The sequence below is a fragment of the Pristis pectinata genome, chromosome 5 (assembly GCF_009764475.1).
Source record: "Pristis pectinata isolate sPriPec2 chromosome 5, sPriPec2.1.pri, whole genome shotgun sequence".
In the NCBI taxonomy this organism is placed as follows: Eukaryota; Metazoa; Chordata; class Chondrichthyes; order Rhinopristiformes; family Pristidae; genus Pristis; species Pristis pectinata.
Genome location: NC_067409.1, coordinates 47,015,272 through 47,043,075, shown reverse-complemented (window position 1 = coordinate 47,043,075; position 27,804 = coordinate 47,015,272). Strand labels below are relative to the sequence as shown.

Here is a 27,804-nt window from a genome sequence, read left to right as displayed (position 1 = left end):
CCCTCTCAACTCCATTCTCCTGCCTTCTCCCCATAATCTTTGATGCCCTTAACCTATCAAACTCTGCTTTAAATATACCCAATGACTTGGCCTCCACAGCTGTCTGTGGCGATGAATTCCACGGATTCACCACCTTGTGGCTAAAGAAATTCACCCTCATCTCTGTTCTAAAGGGACGTCCTTCTATTCTGAGGTTGTGCCCTCTGGTCCTAGACTCTCCCACTACTGGAAACATCCTCTTCACGTCCACTCTATCCAGGTCTTTCAATATTCGGTAGGTATCAATGAGATTCCCAACCCCCCCCCCCAAACTCCAGCAAGTACAGGCCCAGAACCATCAAACGCTCCTCATATATTAACCCTTTCATTCCCAGGATCATCCTTGTAAACCTCCTCTGGACCCTCTCTAATGCCAGCACATACTTCCTTAGATTTGGGGCCCAAAACTGTTCACAATACCCCAAATGTGGTCTACCAATGCCTTATAAAGCCTCAGCATTACATCCTTGCTTTTATATTCTAGTCCACTTGAAATAAATGCTAACATTGTATTTGCCTTCCTTACTACCAACTCAACCTCCAAGTTAACCTTCAGGGAACCCTGCACTAGGACTCCCAAGTCCCTTTGCACCTCCGATTTCTTAATTCTCTCCCCATTTAGAAAATAGTCTACACCTTTATTCCTTCTGCCAAAGTGCACGATCGTACAATTCCCTACGCTGTACTCCATCTGCACTTCTTTGCCCATTCTCCCAATCTGTCCGTCCTTCTGCAGACTCCCCGCTCCCTCAACACTACCTGCCCCTCCATCTATCTTTGTATCATCCGCAAACTTGGCCATAAAGCCCTCAATTCTGTCATCCAGATCATTAACATATAACGGGAAAAGTAGCAGACCCAACATCGACCCCTGCGGAACACCACTAGACACTAGTGGCCAACCAGAAAAGGCCCCCTTTATTCCCACTCTTTGCCTTCTGCCAGTCAGCCAATCTTCTATCCATGCTAGTACCTTTCCTGTAATACTATGGGCTCCTATCTTGTTTAGCAGCCTCATGTGCGGCACTTTGTTAGGGAGGAGGAAGTAGGTATTCTTGATTAGGAAGAGTATCAAATGGAATGCCGTGTTGTGACGAGACTGTTGCATGGGACAGTAGACAGAGAGGTGGATGGAAGAAGTACTGAAGAATCCGAGTTTATTATAGGAGTTAAGGCCATGAGCTGGAACTTGCTGAGAAATGCCGGCCGCGTCCACTGGAGATCTCCTTGCTGTGGAAGGGCAAGAACCTGCTGGATTCCCCAGCCCTTATGGTGTCGACTCACCTGCTGGGGCTGGTGCAAGATCCCCAGCCCATTTATTTTAATGGAGATTTTAGAGCTGTGAAGAAAGTAAATTATATTTATGTTTGCTGAAAATATTTAATTAATTAAGGTTGTTTTTCAAAGATTTAACTTGTAAAAAAAATCAGAAACAATTTTCTCTTTATTAATTGTTCGTTTGATTTTAATGTCCTGTGACTTGTGGCTGAGAGTTTTTTGGAGAACCACGAATCTCAGGAGTCAGCTTGTCTCAGACTTCAATGCATGGGAACAGAGAGGTCAGAAGCATGTGAGAGGCTATCTCTGATTTCTGCTGAGCTAAAGGAACATTTAGAATTATTCATAAAATGTTGACAGCTGTGGCAAAGCTGTGAGTCATGGCTCTGTCTTCTCTAAAAGATTTTTTCAGTTGCTTCGTGGATGGAGCTTATTTTGCCACCACACAGGACCTCAGTGAACACATCCTGGATCATATTATCCAACAAGTTTAGCCTCCAGATTCAAACCAGGTAACTGCACAACCTCAGCAGCAAATGCAGAAGTTGAGGTGGCTGCAGCAAGTTTCACGCTGATGATTTCAGTACTTCCAATACTTACTGAAGAAATCTATAGCTCATTCAGGATTGCATGTCACACAAGAAGTCTGGTGAAAAATAGGCAATGGAGAGGGTCCACAAAAAGAGTGGTGAGCTGCAGCTGGATACACATGTGGAACTTGGCATTGTATTTTCAGATCATGCTACCGAAAAGCAGCATATGGATGGAAAGACAGATTCCTGGATAAACTGCAGAGGTAATAATATGAATGAGAGAAGGTCTTTGATAACAATTAGGGAAGGCCATTTGAACAAGTGGCTGATTGCAGCATGGATGCTAACTTTGGGTTTAACTGATTAAAACCAATTTTTTTTTTGCAATTTTATAACGAAGCTTTAAATACAAAGCCACTAAATTATTACTGTTTTTGCTATAATGGTTGTTTTCTTGTCCAAACTTGTGCAGAAGCATATATATTTGTATTCAAAGGAATGAACCTTGACAAGGAACCTCATTTGCAAAGACCAACATGTATACATTTCTATATTGCAGCCTTTGGCTAACCAACATCATTTCATTATTTTTTTAAGTGACCACATGCTTTTAAAATAACTTAAATAGCCTCCCTGGAAAGCTGCCAAGATGGAATAAGAGTTTGGCTATGCTATGCAAATGAAGTTGGCTCTCCAAAGTTAAATGAAGCTGGCTGATTAACAATCGAGCAGAGTCTAACTTCCTAAATGGAGGCCTAATCAGTACAGTTACATGGCAGAAACTGATGATGATACTGGAACCAAAAGCTCTTCCCTCATGGAAATAAAAATCTATTTCACACAGACCTACATGAAGCAATGCTCTATATTTTAAATACTTCACAATCATTTACCAGCTTGCCTTAAACAAATTTACATAGCCAAATTAAATCAAACCCTAACACATTTATCATTTGGAATTTATTTACATTTTTGGTGAGTTGTGACTAACAGTTTACAGAGACTGATGTCTAAGTGAATTATATTCTGAGAGTGAAGTAATTCCAAAGTGTGACATTCTTAATGCTGTTGCACCCAAGATAGCACCTAAATTAAACTTATTCTAGTCTGATTTAATTAATCTCTGCACTTTGTACAGATTTAGACAAGGAGAATAGCCATTTGGGTGAGGTACTGTGATCTGTGCAATCCAAACTCAGACATGCATTGTATATCTTTCTTTAAGCATGAATCATTTTTGGGAGAACCAATGGCAATTCTCAAAAGAATATTGGAAAGTGTTAGTTCACATGAAGATTGTGAGTGTGTGGATTCTTTTGTCAATAAAGCTGGAAATCATCATCACACAATGAGGCATAATGTGCAATAATAGTTAATTTACTCACCACTGCTTGGCATCAGCATCACAGTTGCAGTAATACTTTGGATTGGTGCAGTTTCGCTCAATCCCACAAGCACATTTCTGTATTCCAGGACCAGAACCTCCCCAGTAATAATGCTTCTCATTTCCTCTTCCTATCCACCAAGTATATGGATTGCCATCTGCAATAAGAACATAATAGACGGACTAAATAAATATTTGTAATTAACTACTGAAACTTTTATCAGCAAAATACCAAGATTATTTTTGGTAGGCAAATACCGTAAAATAAGAATAGTCTTTTCATTGCTATTATCAAAATTTGACACCATTGTTGTATACATTCTTAGGAAACCACATCACAGCATTACATGATTGAGAGCATAAGAATATATAGAACAGTACAGCACAGAACAGGCCCTTCGGCCCACAATGTTGTGCCAACATAGCTAATCCTTCCTACCTACAGAATGTTCATATCCCTCCATTTTCCTCTCATCCAAGCCCCTCTTAAAAGCTCCCAATGAATGTGCCTCCACCACCCTATCAGGCAACGCATTCCAGGCATTCACCACTCTCTAAGTAAAAAACTTACCCCTCACGTCTCCTCTGAACCTACCCCCCCTCACCTTAAATGCATGCCCTCCGGTATTGGATCACTCAGTAATGGGTAAAGGATACTGCTTGTCCACCCTGTCTATGCCCCTCATAATTTTGAATTTAAAGTTTGAATTCAAAATGATAGAAACAATATTCAGTTGGAAATTTGTAGGATTTTAATAATCTAGGAGCTAGAACATGCTGGAACTTAACTGTTACTAAAAAAAAACTGCTGCACCTGGATCAAATGAAAATTTCAGAACAGAGAGATTGCTAGAATATTAGGAGTTAGCTGATCGTGACAGGTAGATGGAGACAACATGCAGTCGAAGCATAATTTAAGAGATTGATGGAGCAAGTGATGTAATTGGCTAAGAAACATCTAATTAAAAATGAGCTTTTCTCTGAGTTGAACTGGAAAAAAACTCCCCAGCACCTCACCCCAAACCTTGCTAGATGTTTGAAACCATTTTTAAAATGTAAACTATCATGTGTTAGGGAAAGAGAGCATTACAGCACAGATAAAAATAATTGTCAATATTTCAAACCAGGTAATGCAAACATATTTTGATGTGTGCAGTTGAAAACTGATAAAGCACATTGGCATGGTGTCACAGGTTGAGATACTGACAATGTGGTTAGATATACCTGAACAAGCTCGAACGTATGGTCAGAACTGTTTCAAGATATGAAGGCTTTGATTTTATATACTTCTATCATTCTTGGACCACCCCAAAATCTATGACAACCAATTGGTTACAACTCTTGTAATATGTAGGAAAATGTGTGAATTAATCTGCATATTGCAAATGAATGACTGACAATATAATCGCAAAGAATTTACCTGAGAAAATGCACTGGATGGGGAAGAGCAGGTAGAGATATTGCAATGTATCTCCACTCTCCATAAGAACAGCTTTAAAATGCCAGTGTGAATCTGGGCTTGAATTGATCTCACTGTTTCAAGGCTCATGTTATGGTATCAGCCACAATGATGTTATTAGCAATTGCTGATGGTCATATCATTAATCTCTGTAAAATGGGCACTAAATTCTATGGCATTATACTGATTATAACAAACTATCATCTGGACACTGAGAATGTGCAACATTTTTCTGCTCATATTGGCCACATCATTATAGATCTTCCTGCCCAATGGATGTAGCCACCCGCTTACACTCCTTACATTCACCAAAATCCAGAAATACAGTCCAATTGTGCTACATAGTTTCAAGATACGAAGGATTTGATTTTATACACCACAAAGTTCTGCATGAAAGTCTTCTGATTAAATTCAAGGCTTGTGGGGATTCTGGACATACGTTACATTTAAATATGAAATTTTTCAAAGCAAAGTAAATGGGGATAGAAATGGGGGTATCTGGTTTGGGAAATAAATGGAATAGAGTTAGAATGATTGACTAGGGTGTCTTAGGATTGGTACTGTAATGATTACTGCTTTGAATTTACATAATAACTCAGGCACACAGAGGCAACACAAAGTGGATATATTTGCAGACGACTGAAAAATATACAGCACAGAGAAAATAATAGAACCAGCTCTAAAATTAACAACTGGACAAAGTATGTAAGTGGGCTAGATAATGACAGACCAAGATTAATGCAGTCAAATGGTCAGAGAAAGTTTAGTGAAGTGAGTATTGCATCAGTGATACTCAAAGTTGCAGGACTGAAAATATTGATTTCATAAATGCCAAATCAAGGCAAAACAGCAATCAAAATCAACATAGTATTAATAAAAGTATAAGTCATTACATTGAGACTGTAAACTGCCTTAGCCAGTCCAACCAAGGAGTATTATATCTGATTGTCCATCACTCAGTGACTGATTAACATGTTCTGCAGATGCTGAGGAAATTATTGCCAATGTTTCTTTGTATGAGAGCACTGGCAAGTGATAATGCTTATGAAAAATAAACTTCACAATTGGAGTGTGTATGTTTCCCCACTATTATTGGAAAATGGGAGCTGTGTGGAAATTTTTATTCAATTTACCAAACTCCATTGAGTTTGCATTATATGAGGATTTTACCAGGACCGTGGATGGGATTGATTTACAGCAAAACAGATTGTAGAGGATAGTAGATAAATGATGGGGCACTCTAGCCTGAAGCAAGAGCCAGAGAGTACAGAGCTATGTAATTGCAACATCCTTTCAGCATGTTATCAGGCTAATATCAGCCCAAACTGGAATCTGAAAATTATTCCTCAGGTACTGAAATTTATCAAGTTTTACTTATACAGATCAAACCAAATTATTTGATTCACCAACCTGTTAATTGGCACAGACCTAACAGAGAGTGCACAAGGACTTTAAATATTTTTGTGTGACAGGCAGAAGAAGTAAGCAAAGCAATTATATTGTGACCAACCAAATGGAAAAGTTAAGAGTATAAGTAAAAACGCCATAAGTTTGGTTGAGTTTCTTGCTGAAAGCAAACATCAATTCTTTTTCAAAAATTATAATGTTGTCTCAGTCCTTCAGCTTTTTTTTAGACTGGCTGGAAACTCTTACATTTCCATTAAAAGTGCAAATAACCATTGTTACCATTTCATAGCGGCTCAATTCCACTGGCATAAACCACCTCTACCCTTACCTCACTCCACTTTCAATGACATCCCTTTCTATGCTTTGTTGTCTTAAACTCAATTTTATTCCCTTGCCACATCCACCTCTACTGACCTCCCCTACTCACTGCTGTCGCCTTTCTTTTGGTTTCCATTTATAGCCCACAATGCACCCATCTCTCCAGTCTATACCTTAGCTATCAGTTTCAAACTATCTCCCTAATAATGCCCAACATAGTAACATTTAACACTTTACTTATACTTTGAATATTTTGGAGCCATTGCATCTTGACAAAAGAAATCATCTGAAGGTTATTTGTGAAAGGGGTGTGTCAGTGAATTGTACACAGATTTTAAATTTCAAGAGGATGTTGTAGCTTTATGAAAGTTAAGGTTAAAGATTAGGTTCCAGGAAAACTTTTGAAGAGAGAAATATCAATACGTTATGGCTCCTTCCCTCAGTTGATGGCATTAAAGAGGACTTCTAAACAATGGTATGTGAGAATTTGCAGTGTAGGATGTAATCATTTTAAGTCTTCCACTGCCTTTCCAATGGCCCTACTTGTAACAAAAAGAGGCTCTTTCCAACAAGTGCACCACATTAATACCGATGAAGAGCCAGGACCTGTCAATGATGCATATGTATTTTTACCTAGTAGCTTGTATTTCCAATGATGTTATTGCAGGACTCTGCTGGAAGGATTTACTGGTCCACGATTTTCTACATGGGGCTTTTTTCCCCAGTGATGCTCTGCACCTGCCTTCACCTGGAATAAGGCCAATTCAGAAACCTCTGTGCCCTTGACGTACCTTGTTGGATGCAGCTCCACAACACAGATGGATTGTAACATATCCAGCAACTGATCCATAATTTAGACAAATAATTTGTCACAGAACAAGAACCAAGCTTGGAGAGAATTGAAGTAGCCTCAATATTTATTGTCAGGCTATAAGCAGGTACATCCAAAACAGCAAGCCTTTTCATCATTCCATTAGAAAAGGAAATTGGGCAAGGAATAAAATGTGCTACTAATATGCTGTCATCCATTTTTCACTGTTGATAAGAGTTAAAAAAATTAAAAGAGTAAGCATATCCTTGATATATTCAGGTCACAATAATATCATGTTTGGTTCACTAAATCAGCAGTAAAATGGGACCAGGGAGAAAGGCTGGTCTGTGGACTGCAAAATGAAAGTGAGACATCTATAGTCACCTATCAGTTTAAATTTTGGCATTTTCTGTGCAACAACCAATGACTTGTGTGAGTCCTTGTCTAGTGTTGAACAAAACTATGGAGTGGGAAAAAAAAGAACAAGGTAGAACCATGCGCAAGTATTGATTGAGTGAATTTCACTCTCTGTGAATGACAGCTTCATTTTCCCATTGGAAGGTTCCAATCTCTGATCCAAAGATCACATGTCAGTGTTGTATGAACAATCATTCTGTTGTCAGGATTCAAAGTTATTGCTACAGATATAAATGCATGTCATCAGCTCTCCAGCTCACAAAGGTTGTCTCTGATGGGAATTAAATAATCAAGTCTGTCAGTCTCTCTTCAAATCTTTAAACTTCCTGAAGTAAAAGAAACGTTAACCCAAATGTGATGTAAGATAGCAATAAAATGTTTCACTTGCTTTCAGACAGTGTTTGCTATCTTGTCTCTGCAACATTCAATTCATATGTATCTGCAACTGAATTTACTCTCAATGCTAGTGTTCTGGCCCAAATAACTATTTACTGTGTAATATCAAATTCCACAAAGTATTTCAGTTGTTAGGTAGTGTAATTTTGTAGATCGACAGCTCAATGTCTTCCATTTTAATCTAATTATAACTTTTTTTGAAGAAGACAGGAATTGCCTGTCCTGTTGGTTAAGGGTTGACTGTGTGTATCCATTTTAAAGGAAAGTTTGTTTTCAATAAATGTATTTGTACGGTAATTCACATAATGACACCTTATGGAAAGCAAATTTGTCTTTTCAAATGAGTTGCAGTTACTACTCCAAACCATTTCTGGGCAACTCTTCATTGGTAACTTACTTCGTTTCAAGTTACTAGCTGTTCTAACAAAATAAAAAACAAATGGATTGTTAGGTAAAATAACTCTGTTTGTTGCTTCATTTAATATTCCCTAAATATATTTTGGTAACTCCTTCAAATGAGCATCTATTAACCATCTTCAAGGTTCCAATAGCTTCAACAACTGAAAAGCTCAGAGTTCAACTGTCTGCAACAGATATCATAATATATCACATCTCATTGTTTAAGATTAGAGTCTGAAGTTTATTGTGCAATCTTGTGGGGTATATGGATAATGTGTTTGTATAGAGTGCTGTTATGTTAAGAAAGTTAAATGAATCAAAATCAACAGAATATTAAATCAATTGCTTTACTTGTGTAAAATATGTTGAAATCTCAAGTTATAAACTTATATAATAGAACCACCTTCATAAGCTGTTAAGAACATAAGACAAAGTAGAGGCAGGAATTGCAATATAGCCTCTTGAATCTGTTCCATCCTTCAAGAAGACCATAGCTGACCCTGTTCAAGCATACTTTCCATCTGATAAATATAATCCTTAATTTGCTTTGTTTCCAAAATTTTATCTCTCTTAAACCTGAATATACTCAATGACTGAGAAGCTACAGTCCCTTGTGATGGAAAATGCCAGAGACTTACAACTCTACAAAGCAATTTTTCCTTGCCTCAGTCTGAAATTGTTAACCTCTTATCCTGAGATCAGCCCCTAGCTCTCTCCAAACTAAGAGAGTAACTTCTCAGCATCTGCCTAGTCTTTGCCTCTTTATTTGCACACTTGTACACCGGTGTGCTCTCAGTCCTTTACTTTACACCTCACTAACATTGTAGCTCATGTGTTGCCCCACAACCTGGCCCAGCCTGTTCCTGAGGAAATGTCAGTCAGCAATGACACAAGGGGGAGTGGGGTTGGTGAGGGTGAGGGGGTGGTGACAGTTTGAATGGCTGAAGAGTGAGGCAGGACATGGGCAGGACTTGGAGAAGGATGGAGTAGGGTAGAAAGCAAAAGAGCCCCAGGAAAGGAGGGGGAGGAGTATCCAGTGCAGCAAAGGAAGGAGGGGCCAAGCAGCAGTTTGCAAGAGAGAGGGAGTGGAGGGAAAGTGTCAGAGGGATGATGGGGGGAGGTCAGCAGATGGGGGCAGTGAACAAGGATGAATTCAGGCACAGGATCAATGGTGAGAAGGTAAAGGGGAAGATTGTGTGGTGGGTGGGGAAACAAAGAGAGGTCAGTGGGCAAGGCTATCCGTGTCTGACCCCACCCATGTTTGCGCGCACGTGTGTGCTTGTATTTATGTGCAAATGTGTATGCATGTGTCCATTTATGTCTGTGTGTTAATAACTATGTAGCAGAAAAATCCATTGTCGCCATCCCAGAGAGTGATAAACTAACCCTCCTAGGTAGCTTCAATGTCAGGGTCAGAAAATATGCAATCCTCTGCCACAGCATGATTGGCAAGGAAGGAATACGGGGAATTAACTCCAATGGAGCCCTCCTCACGACCAGACGTTGAAAAGACCACATGCCAAATGTGTAACAATGAGGTCTTCTAAGGATCTGCAACTTGGCAGAGGAGAACCTCGGTCACAAATTCACAACCTTATCCCCACATCTAGGAAGAGGAGGGCATGCCTAGGGACCTCAAGGGCACTATAAATGTGACTATATTCAAGAAATTGGATGTGGGTGATCCAGCTGTCGGTCAAGGGAAAGTCATCGCCAGGACTCTCCTTAATTGCCTGCTCCAAGTGGCCAAAGAGCAGCTCTCCAAGTTATATTGTTGATTACATCCATCACAAGGCTTTGGCTCTGTCAATGGAAGAGTGATTGTACAGCATCATTCTCAGGTTTGGGCTTCCACAGAAATAAGTCTTCATTTTACATCTGCTATCTTACAGCTTATAAGCCGTGGTATTCACTAACCGATCCATTACAGATCTATCTTCAGAGCAGACTGTTGTCAAGCAACTGCATCATTGTCCTTTTTGCTGCAATGCTATATCTCATCTCCAACAAATTTCCTGCTGGAGTGGAGCTAATCTGCATGAAAATTTGTGGCGTTGGTGATGGTGAGAAGGATAGTTAAAGGCTGCAGGGTACATTGATCAGTTGGCAGGATGGGGGGAGCAACGGCAGGTGGAATTCAATCTTGATAAAATGCAATTTGCAAGGACTAATAAGGTTACGACATACACAATGAATGGCAGGAACACAGGGAGTACTGAGCAACAGAAGGACCAACATTCCCAGCTGTGAGGTCCTGCCAATCAAGTGTCATTGATATTTAGTCGACACCGTTTGGCAAGCCATGTTACTTGTATTCCTGGCTCCAGACTCCCGAAACAGATACTCTTCTCTGAAGTAAAAACAGAAAATGCTGGAAATACTCAGCAGGTCAGGCATCATCTGTGGAAAGAGAAACAGTTAACGTTTCAGGTTCCAGACCTTTTCTCAGAACTGCGAAAGAGAGGAAACAAATTAGTTCTCTGTAACAGATAAGGTGGGGAGGGATGGGTAAAACAAAGTGAATATCTTTGATGGGTGAGACCAGATGACTTAAAGAGGCAGTCAGAGGCTTACTGTGCTCCTTTGTCTATGTTATGTATTGTCAATAGTAGGACTATGGAACATGCCCAGCGGGCCAGACTATACCAGTAGAAAAAGAAAAACCAAGCCAAATGATGATAGACAGAAATGGCCAGTTCTGATACAGACAGAAAGAAAGAGTGACTTACATAAAGTTGGAGAATTTGCTATGTTAAGATAAGATATTTATTTTTCAGTCACATGTACATCGAAACACACAGTGAAATGCATCTTTTTGCATTACTGAGAATGTGCTGGGGGTCACCCACAAGTGTCGCCACACTTCTGGCGCCAACATAGCATGCCCACAACTTCCTAACCCGTACGTCTTTGGAATGTGGGAGGAAACCGGAGCACCCGGAGGAAACCCACGTACAAACTCCTTACAGACAGTGGCGGGAATTGAACCCCGGTTGCTGGCAGTGTAATAGCGTTACACTAACTGCTACACTACCGTGCCTGCCCCCCACTACCGTGCCTGCAAGGCTAGATTGTACCCACATGGAAGATGAGATACTGTTCCTTAAACTTAGGTTGGTCCTTATTGTAACTGTGCACCAGAGGCCACAGACAGAAAGGTGAGAATGGGAATAGGATGGTGAATTAAAATGACAGGCAACTGGAAGATCAGGCTCACTCCTATGGATTATGCACAGGTGCTTTGCAAAGCAATCACCCAATCTGTGTTCAGTTTCTCCAGTGTAGAGGAGACCACATTGTGAACACCAAATGCGGTACATAAATGTAGCGCAGTAAACAATCTGCTGGAGTAACTCAGTGGGTCGAGCAGCATCTGTGCGGGGTTTTCACCCGAAATGTTGACAATTCCTTTCCTCATACAAATGTAATACTCCATTATGAGTTCTGTGATGTCAAGAGATTACCGGGTGGAAGAGGAAAAGATCCAAGGATGTTCACAAAATGTCCTTGAAAAAGCATAACATCCCTGCCAATCCGTAGGAATCTCTGACCCACGACCACTCAAAATGGAGAAAAAGCACTCGGGTGGCATTGAGAACCATGGGCCAATATACAGAAGCCCACTATAATTGGCATAAAGAGTGTACCATCTCTCTAACTACCTGTAAACATGCCTAATTAAGAACCTCCTACCTCAACTGAGAGAGACTCTGCAGTCTCACATTGTCTTCATCAGCCACTTCAGAACCTATGGAACTGGAGTATAAACAAGTTATTCTCTATCCCAAGAGACTCCACAAAGAAGGATATTGTGACCACCTGTAGTGATATGTTTCCCAGGAGACTAGAGACATCGATCAAACCTAAGGACAGCAGCGGTAAAAGTGATTGCAGCATTGCTATAAGGATTGATTTTAAAAACATAATTTATGTGTAACTATCTTCATTTATAACTCACGGCTTTCCTCTGGAGAAATAATTATTTTGTATTACAGTCATTGGATTTTGCTATATAAATAATCCAAAAGATAGGACCATGAATTTGAAATCTCAGGAAATATAATCATATTCATTTCTGCCTCCAACTGACTGACTTACACAGTGGTGTCAACGTTCACATCAATAACTAATCTAGGAGTACTTAATAATCACACAACTGAACTATTTTGAAAAAAATTACATTTCAGCAAAAATGTTTTCAATCTTAATAAGTATACCATTTATCCTCTACTGTGCCAAAAGAACAAGGCTCTAAACTTAGCCATTTAAACAATCCAGAAACGTACTGAAAATATTATATGCGAATATATATCAAACATACATATATCCACATATAAGTGCTTTACCAGTCAGATTTCTCCTGGTCCATTACTTGTAAAATAGAACTGTTTAACATGTTCATCTGTGGAGATGGAAACATAATTTAAATTAAAAGTTAATGAACATTCATCAGAACTCTGATGAAATGTCATCAACCTGAAACACTAACTCCGTTTCTCTCTCCATAGGTGCTATCCGACCTGATAAGTATTTCCAACATTTTCTGATCTTTTTTTCAGATTTTCTTTCAGATTTTCCACAATGGCAATATTTTATTTATATATATATATATATTGTATATCTGTGTTTCAAAACCCAAAATCCATTAAAATATGGTGTAAGGCTTCATACAATTGAATCCGAATTTCCGTTTGACATGTAGGTTTACTTTTTAACTGGGTGTCAATTTACTCATGATAAAATAAATTTCTCACTTATTAAACGGACAGGGCCACAATTTATAAGTAATAATTTTACATAAACAAGAAAGTTCTGAATAGAACTTGCTTCACCCTAAGCATGTTTTATTTTTGTACAATTAACTTAATGAAAATCCAAACATTTTTCTTGTTCATCAAATGGAAAATTCAGCTACTATAAGTTAGTAATATCTGTATCCCCTTCATGCTAGTTCTGTCAGTTGCAGTCCCATTTTGATTACAGTACTTAAATGTTAGTGAAGAAATAATTTCAACCACTTCAAATAGCATAAAAAGTGGCTATAATAGAAAACTCAGCTCTGGTCACATTTTTACCAAAGTTTTGTTTGAAGACTAAGGTGTCTGTAGACTTGACAACTTTGCTGCCTTTTAAATACTGGGGTGCTTGGAATAGGTGTTTTGGGTGTTTCAGAAGACTGGTGTCAGGCATGGAAATGACATAGTTTACCCAACATAGCCAAATAAGTGTACCTAATACTGGAGTTGGCGGCTGGATGATGCTAACAGTGGTTCACTTAACCTTCCAATGAATTTGGAGGATTTTTCAGAGGCATCATTGGTTGTATTTTTCCAATGCCTTGAGAATCTTCTTAAGGCATCTACACCTCAGAAACAACTGGAGGACAGGGATCTGTGCTGCCTCACAGACCATGAGTTTTGTGCCAGGTCTGAGGTCTTGTTTTTCCATTGGAAGGGATTACCTAGCAGATGAAGAAAAAGATTCAATGATGCAAAGCTCCTTGAAGAAATGGTTCCTTGAAGAAATGCAGCATCCACATCAACTCCCGGGAGTCTCTGATCCATGGCCGCTCAACATGGAAAAGGAGCATTTGGAATGATGTTGAGAACTTAGACGCCATGCATTGGGAGCACACAGAGGCACTGCCTAAGTGGTCTAAGGAATAGACCACTCACAACTACCCATTCTACCTGCCTTATCAGCCACATGTGCAGAAGACTTTCTCACATGCAGGCACTGCTTCAATATGAGGAGCAGAGGTAAACTGGTTTATTAGGTTCCCCCAAAAACCTAGAAGTACATATAGAGGTCCAGCCCTCATGTGTTCAATATTCTCGGGATGACAATGCTTGGCAAACAAATCCCAGTTGTCAGTTAAACTCTGCAAGTACAAAAAGGTGCACCTGTTCATCTTTCATTCCAAAATGCCATATAGCCTCATCAGTGCATTGTGCCCTGCCTCCAAAATTCATTCCATTGATGTCAATGGAATAAATTTCTGAGACAAAGGACAATACACTAATGCAACTATATGAGCTCATAAAACACTGCTGACCAGAGATAAATTTCTAGCCATTGATCTCCCTTTCTCTATTTCTTGCCAGCTTCCTCTTTTTCTGTATAACTCTCACTTATTTTCTCTTGTTGACATGTCTGTCTCAGACATGTTTTCATTCAGTCTGTCTCTTTTCAACTCTTTCATTGTTTTTTACATAAATAGTTTTGTTTCTTACTTATTTTGTCAACCTTCTGCAGTGTTTGGCCTGTAACTGAGGGCTGGACCACTTCCAATTCAACCTGTGATATCCTGGATGATGCTACCTCAGCCAGTTGTTCTGCGTGGATGAGCATCAGCAAGTTTATGTGTTCCCTGTGCTGGTAAGCTGTACAATGTTAGTGGTTGAACTCCAGCAGTATTCCTGGATACATTTGGAGATCCCTAAGACTTGGCAGCTGAACACTCTGAAAGTAGCTAAGTTTAATTTTAATCAAACAGAATTTCTGGCCAATGAAGATATCCCAGTTTTTGTTTGAGATTCTTAGACACAATGACATTTCCAGATGTGCAGATATGTTAGCTGACTGACATAAAAGACCCTGGGAGAGCCTCTCACCTCAAGGTGAAAAAAACTACCAATCTCCATTATCTCCCTTGTTCTCTCTCCTCAATCCAAATAATACCAACGAATTTCTGTACAATCTTATTTCTGAAGGGATTGATAGTCTCAGAAGTATGTGGGGCTATTCTACTTCACTGTACATTTACTAAGCCTGGTCATAGTACTAGAGGAAAACGGCTTCACAAAAATTCTCTCCAATCAGCTGATGATTGCTGAATTATTCCAGAACAAGGTCACAGCCGAGGATTAGGGATGACAATGAGGGTCATGGAAAGGTGAAATTGGGAATCGAGATCCCATTGATGAATCAGGCGATAACAGTATAAGGTGGCCGAGAGCACTGCATAGTCATGCCTGAGCCTTTGGCAATCAGGAGGACTGAGGTTTGATGGATCAGTTAGTCGGGCGTTTGGGCAGGTACCTGGGAGGGAGTCAGAAGTGAGATTATTGGATGGTAGTAGGATTGGTGCAGGAATGCCGTGGTGGGGAGGGTGTATGAGGAGGAGATGGAAAGTTTACCATAAGGATGCAAGATTAAAAAAAAGGGCTTACTTAACAAGGGTCCTGGTCCAATTTTGCATTATGGAGACTTACTTATGCTGAGGGGAGCACTGCACAGAGAACTATTCAACCTCAGCACGAAAATCACTTCAGAAATGTAAGGCAGAGTCACTACTGAAAATGTTATGCAACCACCAGTAGCTCATATTTATTTATAACAAAATACTCCTTATCACATTCTGTGGTTTCTGGTGAGCCGTATTACAAGATGTCTTTAAGTGACTTACAAGCTTGCAACAGAGCAATCTTCCACCTTGGCAACACACTATGACTTTGACCTCAAAATGCTTGATGTTTAGAATGGTCGTACTACCAAGAGATGGTACTAGATGCCCTAACACCTCTTACAGCTCCCGGTTGAATTTCCAGTATGCCATAAAATGATCTTGAAGTGGTCATGATCATGTTTTAGCTTAACAAATCGACTTTCAATTGCATAAAGCTGAAAAAAAAACTGCATTAAGCATTGAATTTTTAGACCAATATCTTCACCGTGCACAGTTTTGGTTCCTTTACCTAACAAAGGACAAACGAACATTACAGGCAGAGTGGGCTAATTCCAGGGACAAGAGGACAGTCGTATCAAAAGAGGCTAAATAGGTTGGGCCTGTATTCTTTGGAGTTTAGAAGAATGAGGAGTGATCTTATTGAAATATAGTATATTCTAAGGGAGTACGACAGGGTAGGTGTTGAGATGTTTGGGACACAAAGAAGGACACAAGGGTGCTGATCCAGTTTTGCATTGTGGAACTGAGGGGACCACTGCACAGAGAATTATTCAACCTCAGCATGGAAATCACTTCAAAAAATGTAAGGCAGAGTTACTAATGACTTGTGGGACAGCCTTGAACGAGAGGACACATTTTCAAGATAAGGGGCTGGTCATTTAAACTGAGGGATGCCAACATTTCTTTTAGCAGAGGGTAGTCAACCTCAGGAATTCTCTACCCCAATGAGTTGTGGAGGCTAGAGTACTTAAAATAGAGGTCAATAAATTTTTCAGATATCAGGAACTGAGGGCTATGGGGATCTGGCACACAGGAGGAGTTGAATCCTGGGATAGATCAGCCATGATCATAGAGAATGGCAGGACAAACTTGAGGGACCAGGTGGCCTACTTCTGCTCCTATTTTCTTTTGTTCTTGTGAAAGTTTGCCAGTGTAATGGATTGCATTATTTTTTTTCTCTGCCTCTTTTTAATTTTACTTTATTTAAGTCAGTAATATGAACAAAATAAGAAAAGAAGTCAAATGTCTAAGACTATTCTGGAATAAGAGGCATTTTTTTTTAATTACACTCTCTCTCCTGATGTTGTTCATCAGTTGCTAGGTCATAGTATCTTGGGCACTAGTTGCTCTCAGAGAACTTAACCATGTGGCAATTCTTCCATTGGGAGACTTCAGAGGGAATGTTAATAGGCTGTTTAGCGCTGGCTGGAAGGCAAGGGGAGAAGTTCAGGGACAGCAAGCATTAAAGTTGAATCCTTCTCTCACTTGATTTGCATTCTTGAACAGTTCTATCCAAATTGCTGAATAGCAATCAATGTTCAGCCATTTTCCCAGCTTAGCATATTGTACTTGAAGCCATTGCAGCTCTCTGATTGCAGTTCCAGTTGTAATAATCCAACTGATCACAGGTTAAGGCTGGAGCACGTGACCTCCCTGAAGCACTCGCCTCTGCTAATTACTGGATAAATTCACGAAGCCATCAATGGATCCAGCTTGGTGATTTATAAAATATGCAGGTGCCAATGAATAATGAATAACATTTTTCAATATTTCCTGCAAACCCAGTCGCCTTTAATTTTCATCAAGTAATGTAGCTCAACTGTTGGATTCTAACATCCTTCACTTGCAAATGTGACAAAATGATTTGTACAAGTGTTTATGTAATTAAGCAATGCAAAATCGAATGAAAGGTCTGCACTCCCTGTATACTCATGACTATGTGGCCAGATTTTGCTCCAACTCCATCTACAAGTCTGCAGATGATACCACCATTGTAGGCCATATCTCAAACAACGATGAGTCGGAGTACAGGAAGGAGATAGACAGCTTAGTGGAATGGTGTCATGACAACAGCCTTTCCCTCAATGTCAACAAAACAAAAGAGCTGGTCATTGACTTCAGGAAAGGAGGCGGTGTACATGCACCTGTCTACATCAACGGTGCTGAGGTTGAGAGGGTTGAGAGCTTCAAGTTGCTGGGAGTGAACATCACCAACAGCCTGTCCTGGTTAAATCACGTAGATGCCATGGCCAAGAAAGCTCACCAGTGCCTCTACTTCCTCAGGAGGCTAAAGAAATTCGGTATGTCCCCTTTGACACTCACCAACTTTTATCGATGCACCATAGAAAGCATCCTATCTGGATGCATCATGGCTTGGTACGGCAACTGGTCTGTCCAGGACCATAAGAAATTGCAGAGAGTTGTGGACACAGCCTAGTGCGTTACAGAAACAAGCCTCCCTTCCTTGGACTCTGTCTTTACCTCTCACTGCCTTGGCGAAGCAGCCAGCATAATCAAAGACCGCACCCACCCTGGTCATTCTCTCTTCTCTCTTCTTCCATCAGGTAGAAGATACAGGAGCCTAAGGGCACATCCCACCATGCTTAAGGACAGCTTCTATCCCATTGTGATAAGACTATTGAACGGTTCCCTTATACGATGAGATGGACTCTGACTTCACGATCTACCTTGTTGTGACCTTGCACCTTATTGCACTGCACTTTCTCTGTAGCTGTGACACTTTACTCTGTACTGTTATTGTTTTTACCTGTACTACCTCAATGCACTCTGCACTAACTCAATGTAACTGCACTGTGTAATGAATTGACCTGTACAATCAGTATGCAAGACAAGTTTTTCACTGTACCTCAGTACAAGTGACAATAATAAATCAATACCAATACCAATACCAATACCATCACCACTATGTTACTTGGACTTGAACCAGAGTTTTGTAAGGAAATATAGGGGAATGAATTCTCAAAAATTCAACTTTGCTTTGGGTTCTATTGGCTCATAGGGATCTTCAGTGGGGCATATGTTATATAAAGGCTTACCTATGCAGGCATGGTCAAAACCTCTTGACCATGACAATGTACCCCTGTCATGCAATTAACCATATCCTCAAGATTTGATTGGAAATCTTTGGCCACAGGCTTGGGCATGTTAGGTTTATGCTCTGGTACTTGTGCAGGTACAGCAAACCACAGGAATTTGGGGGTCATTTGGTCTGCAGCTGGTAAGGAACCAAAGAGACCTGATATAGGAGATTAGAATTAGCCTTTTGAGTTTGATCAGGACTGGCACCTGAGGAAATGTGACTTGTGTGGGATCTCTGCAAATTGGTGTTTGTAGTGATTCACTGCAGTGATTCTAATGGCTCACCATCACCTTCTCAAGTACTGTTTGGGATGCACAATAAATGCTGGCCATGCCAGTGATGCCCGCATCTTAAAAAATGAGTAAATAAACAAAAAGAAGCATCTCTGGAAATTCCCTTTCCTCTCTCTGGCTGGCTAGAGTCTGCTGCTGCGACATTTCAGTTCCTGTTCCAAAAGGTCCCAGGAGAAATTGGGAGAAGCTTACTTCCCCAAGGCAAATAATGCTGGCCATAAATCACTGACAGCTTTTTCAGGGTAGACTAGATTTCCAGTGACACACCAAACACACAGAATAGAAATTATAAACTATTTAACTTGTTATCCAGTCCTTTCACCTCATAATGTATAGGATACAGTTATGCTTCCTGACAAACACTGATGCAATTATTTTACTTAATTTGGAGACTACAGCATTTTTATTTCAGCTGACAAAAAGGTGTCTAATTATTTGAACTGACAGGATAATGTAACAATTCTGTCTGATACAAAATGTAATTCTACCTGTCATAAAAATCATAAAAAAATGTAAAGATATAAATGGTCCAAGAATGTGGAGTGACACAAATTTTGTGTACTTAGCAGAGGTTTGGAAATCCTGATGTGGGACTTAGTGCAAAGGCAATAATTCTGCAAGTTATACTTTGTGATTGCTGATCCTCCTGTGGTGAGATTATGTCACAAGTTGTGGGAGATCTTATTCGACTTTTCCACAGCAGAGTGAATCAAATGTGGCAAGGCCCATGACGAATACACGGAGCAGTTATGATGAATAACTTCGATCCATTCGAGGGACAACTAAATAAGTACTGGGAGAAAACAACACATGGATTGATATTAGCGTCCAGTGAAGACAGCTGTATTGACCAGTTTGCCCATTGGCCTTTTTCTTGGTTGTAAACTCAATGGACATGGGCATTCCATTAGCACACACAAAGGAACTTTGAAATCAGTTCTGTGCTTTCAAACATTTCAAGCACTATTTTGCTGGAAAGGGGGTATTAAGAACATAAGAAAAAAATAGGCCATCTTCACCTTGCACCTGTTCCACCATCCGATATAATAATTTACCTCAGAGCCACTTTCTTGGATGAACTCCATATTCCATGATTCCCTTAATATTGGAAATCTATCAATATCTGTTTTGAATATATTCGGCTACTGACCATCCATAGCCCTCTTGCATAGAAAACTCCAAAGATTTGCTACTCTCTGATGAAGAAATTTCTTCTCGTCTCAGTCCTGATTTTCAACACCTTATTTTAAGACTGTGACCCTTGGTTCTCGACACCCATCTAGAGGAAACATTAACACAGGATATACATTGTTAAGCCTCACCACCCTGAGTTTTGTATGTTTCCTTGAAGCCACTTCTCATTTTTCTTAAATTTGGAGAGCATGGAACCAACTTGCATTGGTCCCATAGGGAGACCATACTTCTACTTGTGTTCTCACAAGAAACCTACATAATTCCAGTAAGATGCTTTCAGTTTTGTACTCATACCCTCTTATGACAGGCACGGTAGTGTAGTGGTTAGCGTAACGCTATTACATTGCCAGCAACCTGGGTTCAATTCTGGCCACTGTCTGTAAGGAGTTTGTATGTTCTCCTCATGTCTGCGTGGGTTTCCTCCGGGTGCTCCGGTTTCTTCCCACATTCTAAAGACGTACGGGTTAGGAAGTTTTGGGCATGCTCTGTTGGTGCCGGAAGCGTGGTGACACTTGTGGGCTGCCGGCAGAACACTCTACGCAAAAAGATGCATTTCACTGTGTGTTTCGATGTACACGTGACTAATAAAGATATCTTATCTTAAAAGTCACGTTAACATTTGCCTTCCTAATTTATTGCTGTATCTGCAGGTTAATATTCTGTGATTCATGTAAAAGGGTATCCTCTGAACAATAGCAGCTTTCAAACTAGGGGTACAAGTACATAATTCCCTGAAAATGGGAATACAGGTAAGCACAATGGTGAGGAAGGAGTATGTATGCTTGCCATCATTGGCCTAGGCATGGAGTACAAGGGTTGTGATGTCATGTTACAGTTGTACAGAACTTTGGTTAGGCTGCACTAGGAAGGACATGATTAAGCTAGATGATGCAGAAAAGATTCACAAGAAAGTTGCCTGGTTTGGAGGGCTTGTAGTGTGAGGAGAGCCTGGATATGTTAGGCCTGCCTTCCTTGGAACAAAGGAGGCTGAAAGGTGACATGACAGAAGTATATAAAATTATGAGATACATAGATGGGGTTGATAGCCAGTGTCTGTTTCCTATGGTACAGGTGTATGAAGCTAAAGAGCACAGGTTTAAGTGTGTGTGTGAGCGAGAGAGAGAGAGAGAGATGGTTTAAAGGGAATCTGATGGGTAATTTTTTCACACAAAGAGTAGTTGGTATCTGGAATGAGCTGCCAGAGGAGGTGGTGGAGGCAGAAACAGTAACAATATTTAAGAGTCATCTGGACAGTTAATACAAGCCCTTCAGCCCACAGTGTCCATGCTGATCATCATGTCTATCTATAGATAGGCAGGATGGTCGGCATAGACATTGTGGGCTGAAGGGCCTATTTCTATGCAATACAACTCTATGATTCTAAAACAAATATTCTATTTTTCTATTTTTTCTACTAAGTTGGATGTCCTCACATTTTCTTATATTATATTCCATTTGCCATGTACTCAGCCATTCACATAGCCTGGTTCATATCCCTGAAGCCTCTATGCATCCTTCTCACAACTTACATTGCCACTCAGATTTGTATTATCAGCAATCCTAAATATATTACTCCTGTTCCTCTTATGCAAATCATTGATATAGATTGGAAACTCCTGGGGACCCAGCACCGATTCTTACAGTATCCACAAGTCACAGCCTTAACATGCGAAAATGACTCATTTATTCCTACTCTCTGTATTCGATCTATTAACCAATCTGCAATCAACACCAGTTAATTGTTGTCAATTCCCTATAATTCAGTTTTACTTACTAACCTATTATGTGGCACCTTACGATAGACTTTCTAAATATCCTAAAAAACCATTTCCACTGATTCGATCTTACTAATTCTGCTAGTTACCCTCTAAAAATTGTCAAACATAATTTCCCTTTTAAATAAATCCATGTTGGCTTTTCCCAGTCCTATTATTATTTCGATGTGCACAGTTCATGTTTCCTTAGTAATAGATTCTCCAACCACTGATATCATACATGTGTCCTGTTTACTCCCTCCCACCTTTCTTAAATAGTGGGGCAACGGCAGCAATTTCACAAAAATCACAACCAAACAGAAGATGCTATTTTTGTTAGGCTAACAGTGGAGCTGAGCAAAGTAAACTGCAATGAATCACAATTTGTGAGTTCTCTTCCTCACCACAAAATGCTGGCTGATTTGTGTATCAATAAAGGGAGGCATTTTTTTCAGCAAAATCTTGGTTGGCGTGTAAGCAGACACAATGAGGCAAAAGCCCTGAATAAAGAGATTAAGACGGTAGCCCAAAACAAGAGTGTGGATAGAGGAGATAACTTTAAAGAAGTACAGTGAGGGTGAGGGTGCACAAGTTATTGCTCGGAAGGAAGATACCTGCTATTCTGTTCTCTCACAATATCAAAATCATTGCATATATAAAGAAGAAATCTTTCACATTGATGCCTAGAAATGGGCTTTAACCTATTATTGGTGCTATACCACCAAATAGGGGGGTTACCAAAAAAATCACTAAGTTGGAATATTGTTGCTTTAAGAAATTATCGCTGTGTTTTTGCTTCACTTGCAAGAGGTAAAACATGAAATGCATGTTTACAGAGGGCAGTTGTTTGCCGAATTTACGACCACCATCTCACTCATGACTTGCCTGCTGAGAGGTTATCAGTGCCTTTAAAGTGAACTGTTCGTGGTAGCGACACAGGTTGCTACAGAGGCGAGGGAAAGGTGGGAAGGTGAAGGGTAAAATTGAGAGGGAGGGAGAACAGTGAGGAGGAGAGAATATCAGCAGGAAGGGTTGAAATCAGGGGGATAGGTGGAAGAGTGCAATGGAGAGCAATGGGGAGCTATGGAGCTGCTGGATTGGACCCTGTGCTGTGATCTGATCATTGCCATTGCAAGCATCAGGCCGCAGATCACAACCACATGAGCTGAGGTGCTCAGTGTACAGATGATGTGACTTTTCTCAATGCTACCTATGTGTAAAAGGTCAGCACATGAAAATCAAAAGAGAGGATGCAGTCTAGATTAAAGCGGGGAGGGTGGGGTGGAGTGGGTGTGGGGTGAAGGGGGCAACTTCTTTAAATCAAGTATTGTTTCAGGCTTGCTCAATGATTTTCTACTCATTTAAGTATAAATGAACAATAAAGGTTATAGTTTGCAATCTTTTGATTCAATTTCTTAAGGTAATTCAGAAGCATATGTTGATGACATCATTACATGAGTAAATTACATACTTGCGCAGGAGTGAATCGTAACAGGAAATGACGGATCTACTTTCCTGTTGGGTAGAACTTCAACATGCAATGGTTGCAAACACTTCAAAATATGTGAAAAATGCTTTTTGCATGCTATGCACACATGAAAATTAGGTGCAAATGATTTCTTTCTTCTTATCCATTTCTAGTCTCGTCTTTTTGCATTCTCTGAAAATCCCAAAGTGCTTCAGTCAGTGAATTACTTTTGAAGTCCAATCACTGTTATTTTATAGGTGAGGAATGATTATTGCAAGAAAAAAAGGTTGTTATCTGACAGATGTTTCTTTTCCAACCAATTTATTTCTCGCCTGTTTCGAGACAAATCAGTTTAGAATCGATCTGGCACAAATTCCCAGAGGCTGGAACATGAGTTAAAATTAATATTCGCCTAGAAATACATCAGATAATTAAGAAGACCGAGCAGGGTTTGTAATAGACAAGTTCCTGACAAACTGATTCAAATTCTTTGGGGAAATAAAGCAGTAATGCCCAGAAATTCATTCCCAATCAGTAGCATTAAACGTGCTATTTAGAAGTGGTAGTGTGTTGTACTCTATTTCCACTCAGTCAATGAAATTGAAATTGAAGGCAGGGTGCAGGTGCTGTCATTATTATATAGCATGATTAGTGCTGCCAAGTAAGACTCATTTTCTCGGCATTGGTGTTTTACATGTATGGATTTACAAAAGGAATTTCAGACAATGTCATATAGGACATTTGCTGATAAGAGTAAGGTGCATATGATTAAAATGAGAAGAATACAAGTCACTTTGGGAGGACATAAATTGGCACATTGGGCAGAAAGATGCCAGAAGCCATTTAATACAGAGAAATGTGCAGTGTTATTACACTTAAGGAAGAATAACTTGAGGACAAAGCTTGTATGTGAGTCAAAAGATCAAGAGAAATTTATAACAATTCTATCTTCATGTCAGGTTTGATGGAACAGTGAAAAGTTGTCTCTTGAACCCGCACAACATCTATTTTATCTCCCGAGCCACTGTAACCTATGTTTCAAGCAGTTATGAAGTGAGACCAACTCTCAAGCCATTTTGAATTTAGTATTTGCTTTTTATTGCTTGCTTTTAGCTGTATAATATTATTACCATGACCTATAGCATTGAACAAACACATGAAGCCCTTGGTTAAAATGTATTGAGAAGAACGTATTACAGAATGTTCTAAACTATGACTCTTTGGCATTTTAGTTTATGGACAAACCACTGAAATCACTGAAGAATGACATTGTATAGATTCTTCATTATCTATGCCTTGAACATCAATAAGTCAATGGCCAAGATGTTGGCTTATCTTCTGACAATCTAAAGCCTTCCCTCCACCTACAAGGCATAATACAGAGTGTAACAGAATACTCTCCACTCGCCCAAATAAGTGTGGCTCCAATGGCATGCTAGGAACTCAGAGGTATTCAAAACAAAGCAACCAGTTTGAGCAGTACTGATGCACTATCCTAAATATTGTGGCTGTTGTATATGCCATTCACAAAGTGCACTGCAGTTACTTGTCTGGACTACTCTGAAAGCACCCCCCAAACTCACAATTTCAAACATCAAGTCAACCTCAGCAGGACATTGGAATGTGACCACGTGCATTTCCTCTCCAAGTTATACACTGTCCTAATTTGGAATATACTGAGATTCCCTCATTATTGCTGAGTGTCAATCATGGGACTCCATTCCTAACAACATTCTGGGAATACCTTCACTGGAAGGACTTCAGTGGTTCAAGAAGGTGGCTCACCACCACCTTCTCATGGCTTCTTGGGAATGGGCCATGAATATTTGTGGTGCCAGTGATGTCCAGGTGCTGAAAAGTGAATATATAAACATAATATGTACTTATAATGTACCTCTGGGGTTTTCCCCTCCTCCCTCTGGCTGAATTGAGTCTGCTGCTGTAAACTCTTAGTTCCAATTCGTCATGGCTTTCTGGAGAAATTGAGGGAAGCTTACTTCCCGAGTGCAAATAACACAGTGTAGTATTTTCAGGACAGCCTGAAGTTCCACTGACTTCAGATTTTACCCAATTGAATGATTTGAAACAAAAGTCCCATTAAAGTAGAAAGAAGTAATAGTATTTTTAATATATGAATGAATGGAACTTGGTTTCCCCAATTTTAATAGAGGTGTGAACAATGTATTTAAAAAAAAATTCTGGTAGCATCATAAGTAACTCAAAGACTATTGATTTGATACTGCTATTATCAACCTGAATGTACATCAAAGAACCAATTAGGTAACCCATGTAACATTTAAACATTTCAGCGTAACCTAGACTAATTGTGACTGTTGACCTTCTTCAATATATACTAATGTATAATTCAGCCAGCATAAAGGATATTGCAGTTTATGCACCAGTTAGTATGACCCGAAGCAACTTTTAAGCCCAGACCACCATTTCCCCCATGTACTATATTAAGCTGGCGCAAAGATAACCAAACGGTTAATGCACTACCCAGCCTAAACTTCTCTGTTCTTTGTGAACAGGCATTGGCATTTTCCCCTAGTGGATTTTCAGTGACAAGCCAAACATAAAAAAATAGAAATAATAAACTGTTTAATCTGACATTGAGTACACGGTAGTCATTTCAACTGATAATGCAATTATCTTACCTGGTTTGGAGACTATAGTATTTTTATTTCAACTGACAAAAAGATTATTTGATCTGACGGAAGTATGAAGCCATTCTACCTGACACAGACTATAAAATGTGATTTTACCTGCCACGAACATTTTGAAAAACTGAAATATGTCAATTGCTCGAGAGTACAGAGTTACACAAGTTTAGCACACTCAGCGCAGTTCTAAAAGAACCCACAATCCGGTGCAATGCCAATATTAGTGAACGACATAGTAAGTTATTCCCCATGAACTCCAATGTTGAAATAAAACCAGAATTTTGGGAGAGCTGATTGGACTATATTGTAGCCAAGTCAATCCAACCTGGCAAGCAATGGATCTCACTGCCAATCTTTACTTTCCTGTTTATGGTACAGCAAAATAGGGCTATATCAATCTACTTCATACTTCTGTTTTAAATAATGTTTTCGATAAAGATGGTACAGCAAGAAAAAAACTAATTGAGCATAATTTCAAATTTTGGTTGCTATATTTAATTCATGGTTTTAGCAACATTGTCTCTGGTGATAATTAAGGATTTAAAAAAATTCAATTTTTCACCATTTAATCTTGAATTTTTGTTCATGATCAAAGGAATTATTTATCGATGTGCAAAAATCAAACTGCCGGAGAAACTCATCAAGTCATGTGGCATCTGTGGAAGCAAAGGGATGGTCAACATTTCAGGTCAAGACCCTCTGTTGACCAACCCCTAGTCTCTACAGATGCTGCTTGACCCAATGAGTTCCTCCAGCAGCCTGTTTTTTACTCCAGATTCCGGTATCTGCAGTACTTGTGTCTCCATTTGAATGAAAATACGTCACTATTGTCTTTGAGCAGAGGCATAATGGGCTTTGAAGAGTTAAGGGGATATGGTGGGGTCAGTGTGGGGAAAATTGTTGACCCTAATTCCCCAGCCAGGATTTGAGACTATAACAATGTTCATAATCCTTTGACCTGCATTGACTTTAACAGCGATACAATCCATGATTAAAGTTATATCTGGAAGACTGATATTAACTATAGTTTGAAAATTTTGACACCGAGAAAACTCAGTTCTAAATTCTGGACATTGATCATCTCAGAATCATAACTAAGTGAATTATTTGTCTTCAGTGAATGTGCACTGTATAATTATGAGGGGCACCCACCAGTGGAAGTACAAAAACAACACACAAGTATGACAGCAGAACCAAGAGGATATACTTGTTAAGGAAGATGAACAGGCTGGGTTCTTTCTCTTAAAAAAAGAAGGCTGATAGATAATCTAATAGAGGCATTTGAAGCAAGAGGTAGACATGGAAAAAATGTTTGTGCTTGTAGAAGAGCACAAAACATGAGATAATAATCATGATTAAATCCAGTGGGGAACAAAGAGAGAAACTTCTTTACCCAAAGAGTGGTTAGAATGTGATATACACTACTTACTACATGGAACAGTTACGATAAATAGCTCACAGGAAAAGCTGCTAAGCAATAGGGGGATTAAAAAATAGATGGATATAACAATAAAGTTAATTGAAGAGGAGTAGGAGGAGAGCCATCTTACACAGAAAAGCCTATAAGGACTGGTTGGCCAATTAGCAATTTTCTCTGTTGTAGGCTAAATGTAACTTAGCATTCCACTTATCAGGTATTTTGATTGTTTTTTAAAGTCTTTGTACATGTGTACACGTAAGAGATCTTGCAAAAATTGCAGAT

The 27,804-nt window shown here is 39.6% G+C and overlaps 1 protein-coding gene across 1 annotated transcript in view; it reads right to left on the bottom strand.

Annotated features, from left to right (window-relative positions):
• Window positions 1-27,804, bottom strand: part of cntnap2a (contactin associated protein 2a) — a 1,327,865-nt gene that overhangs the window by 306,687 nt on the left and 993,374 nt on the right. Inside the window, 1 exon segment of the mRNA XM_052015905.1 lies at window positions 3,236-3,392. Coding sequence (XP_051871865.1) covers window positions 3,236-3,392 — 157 coding nt within the window.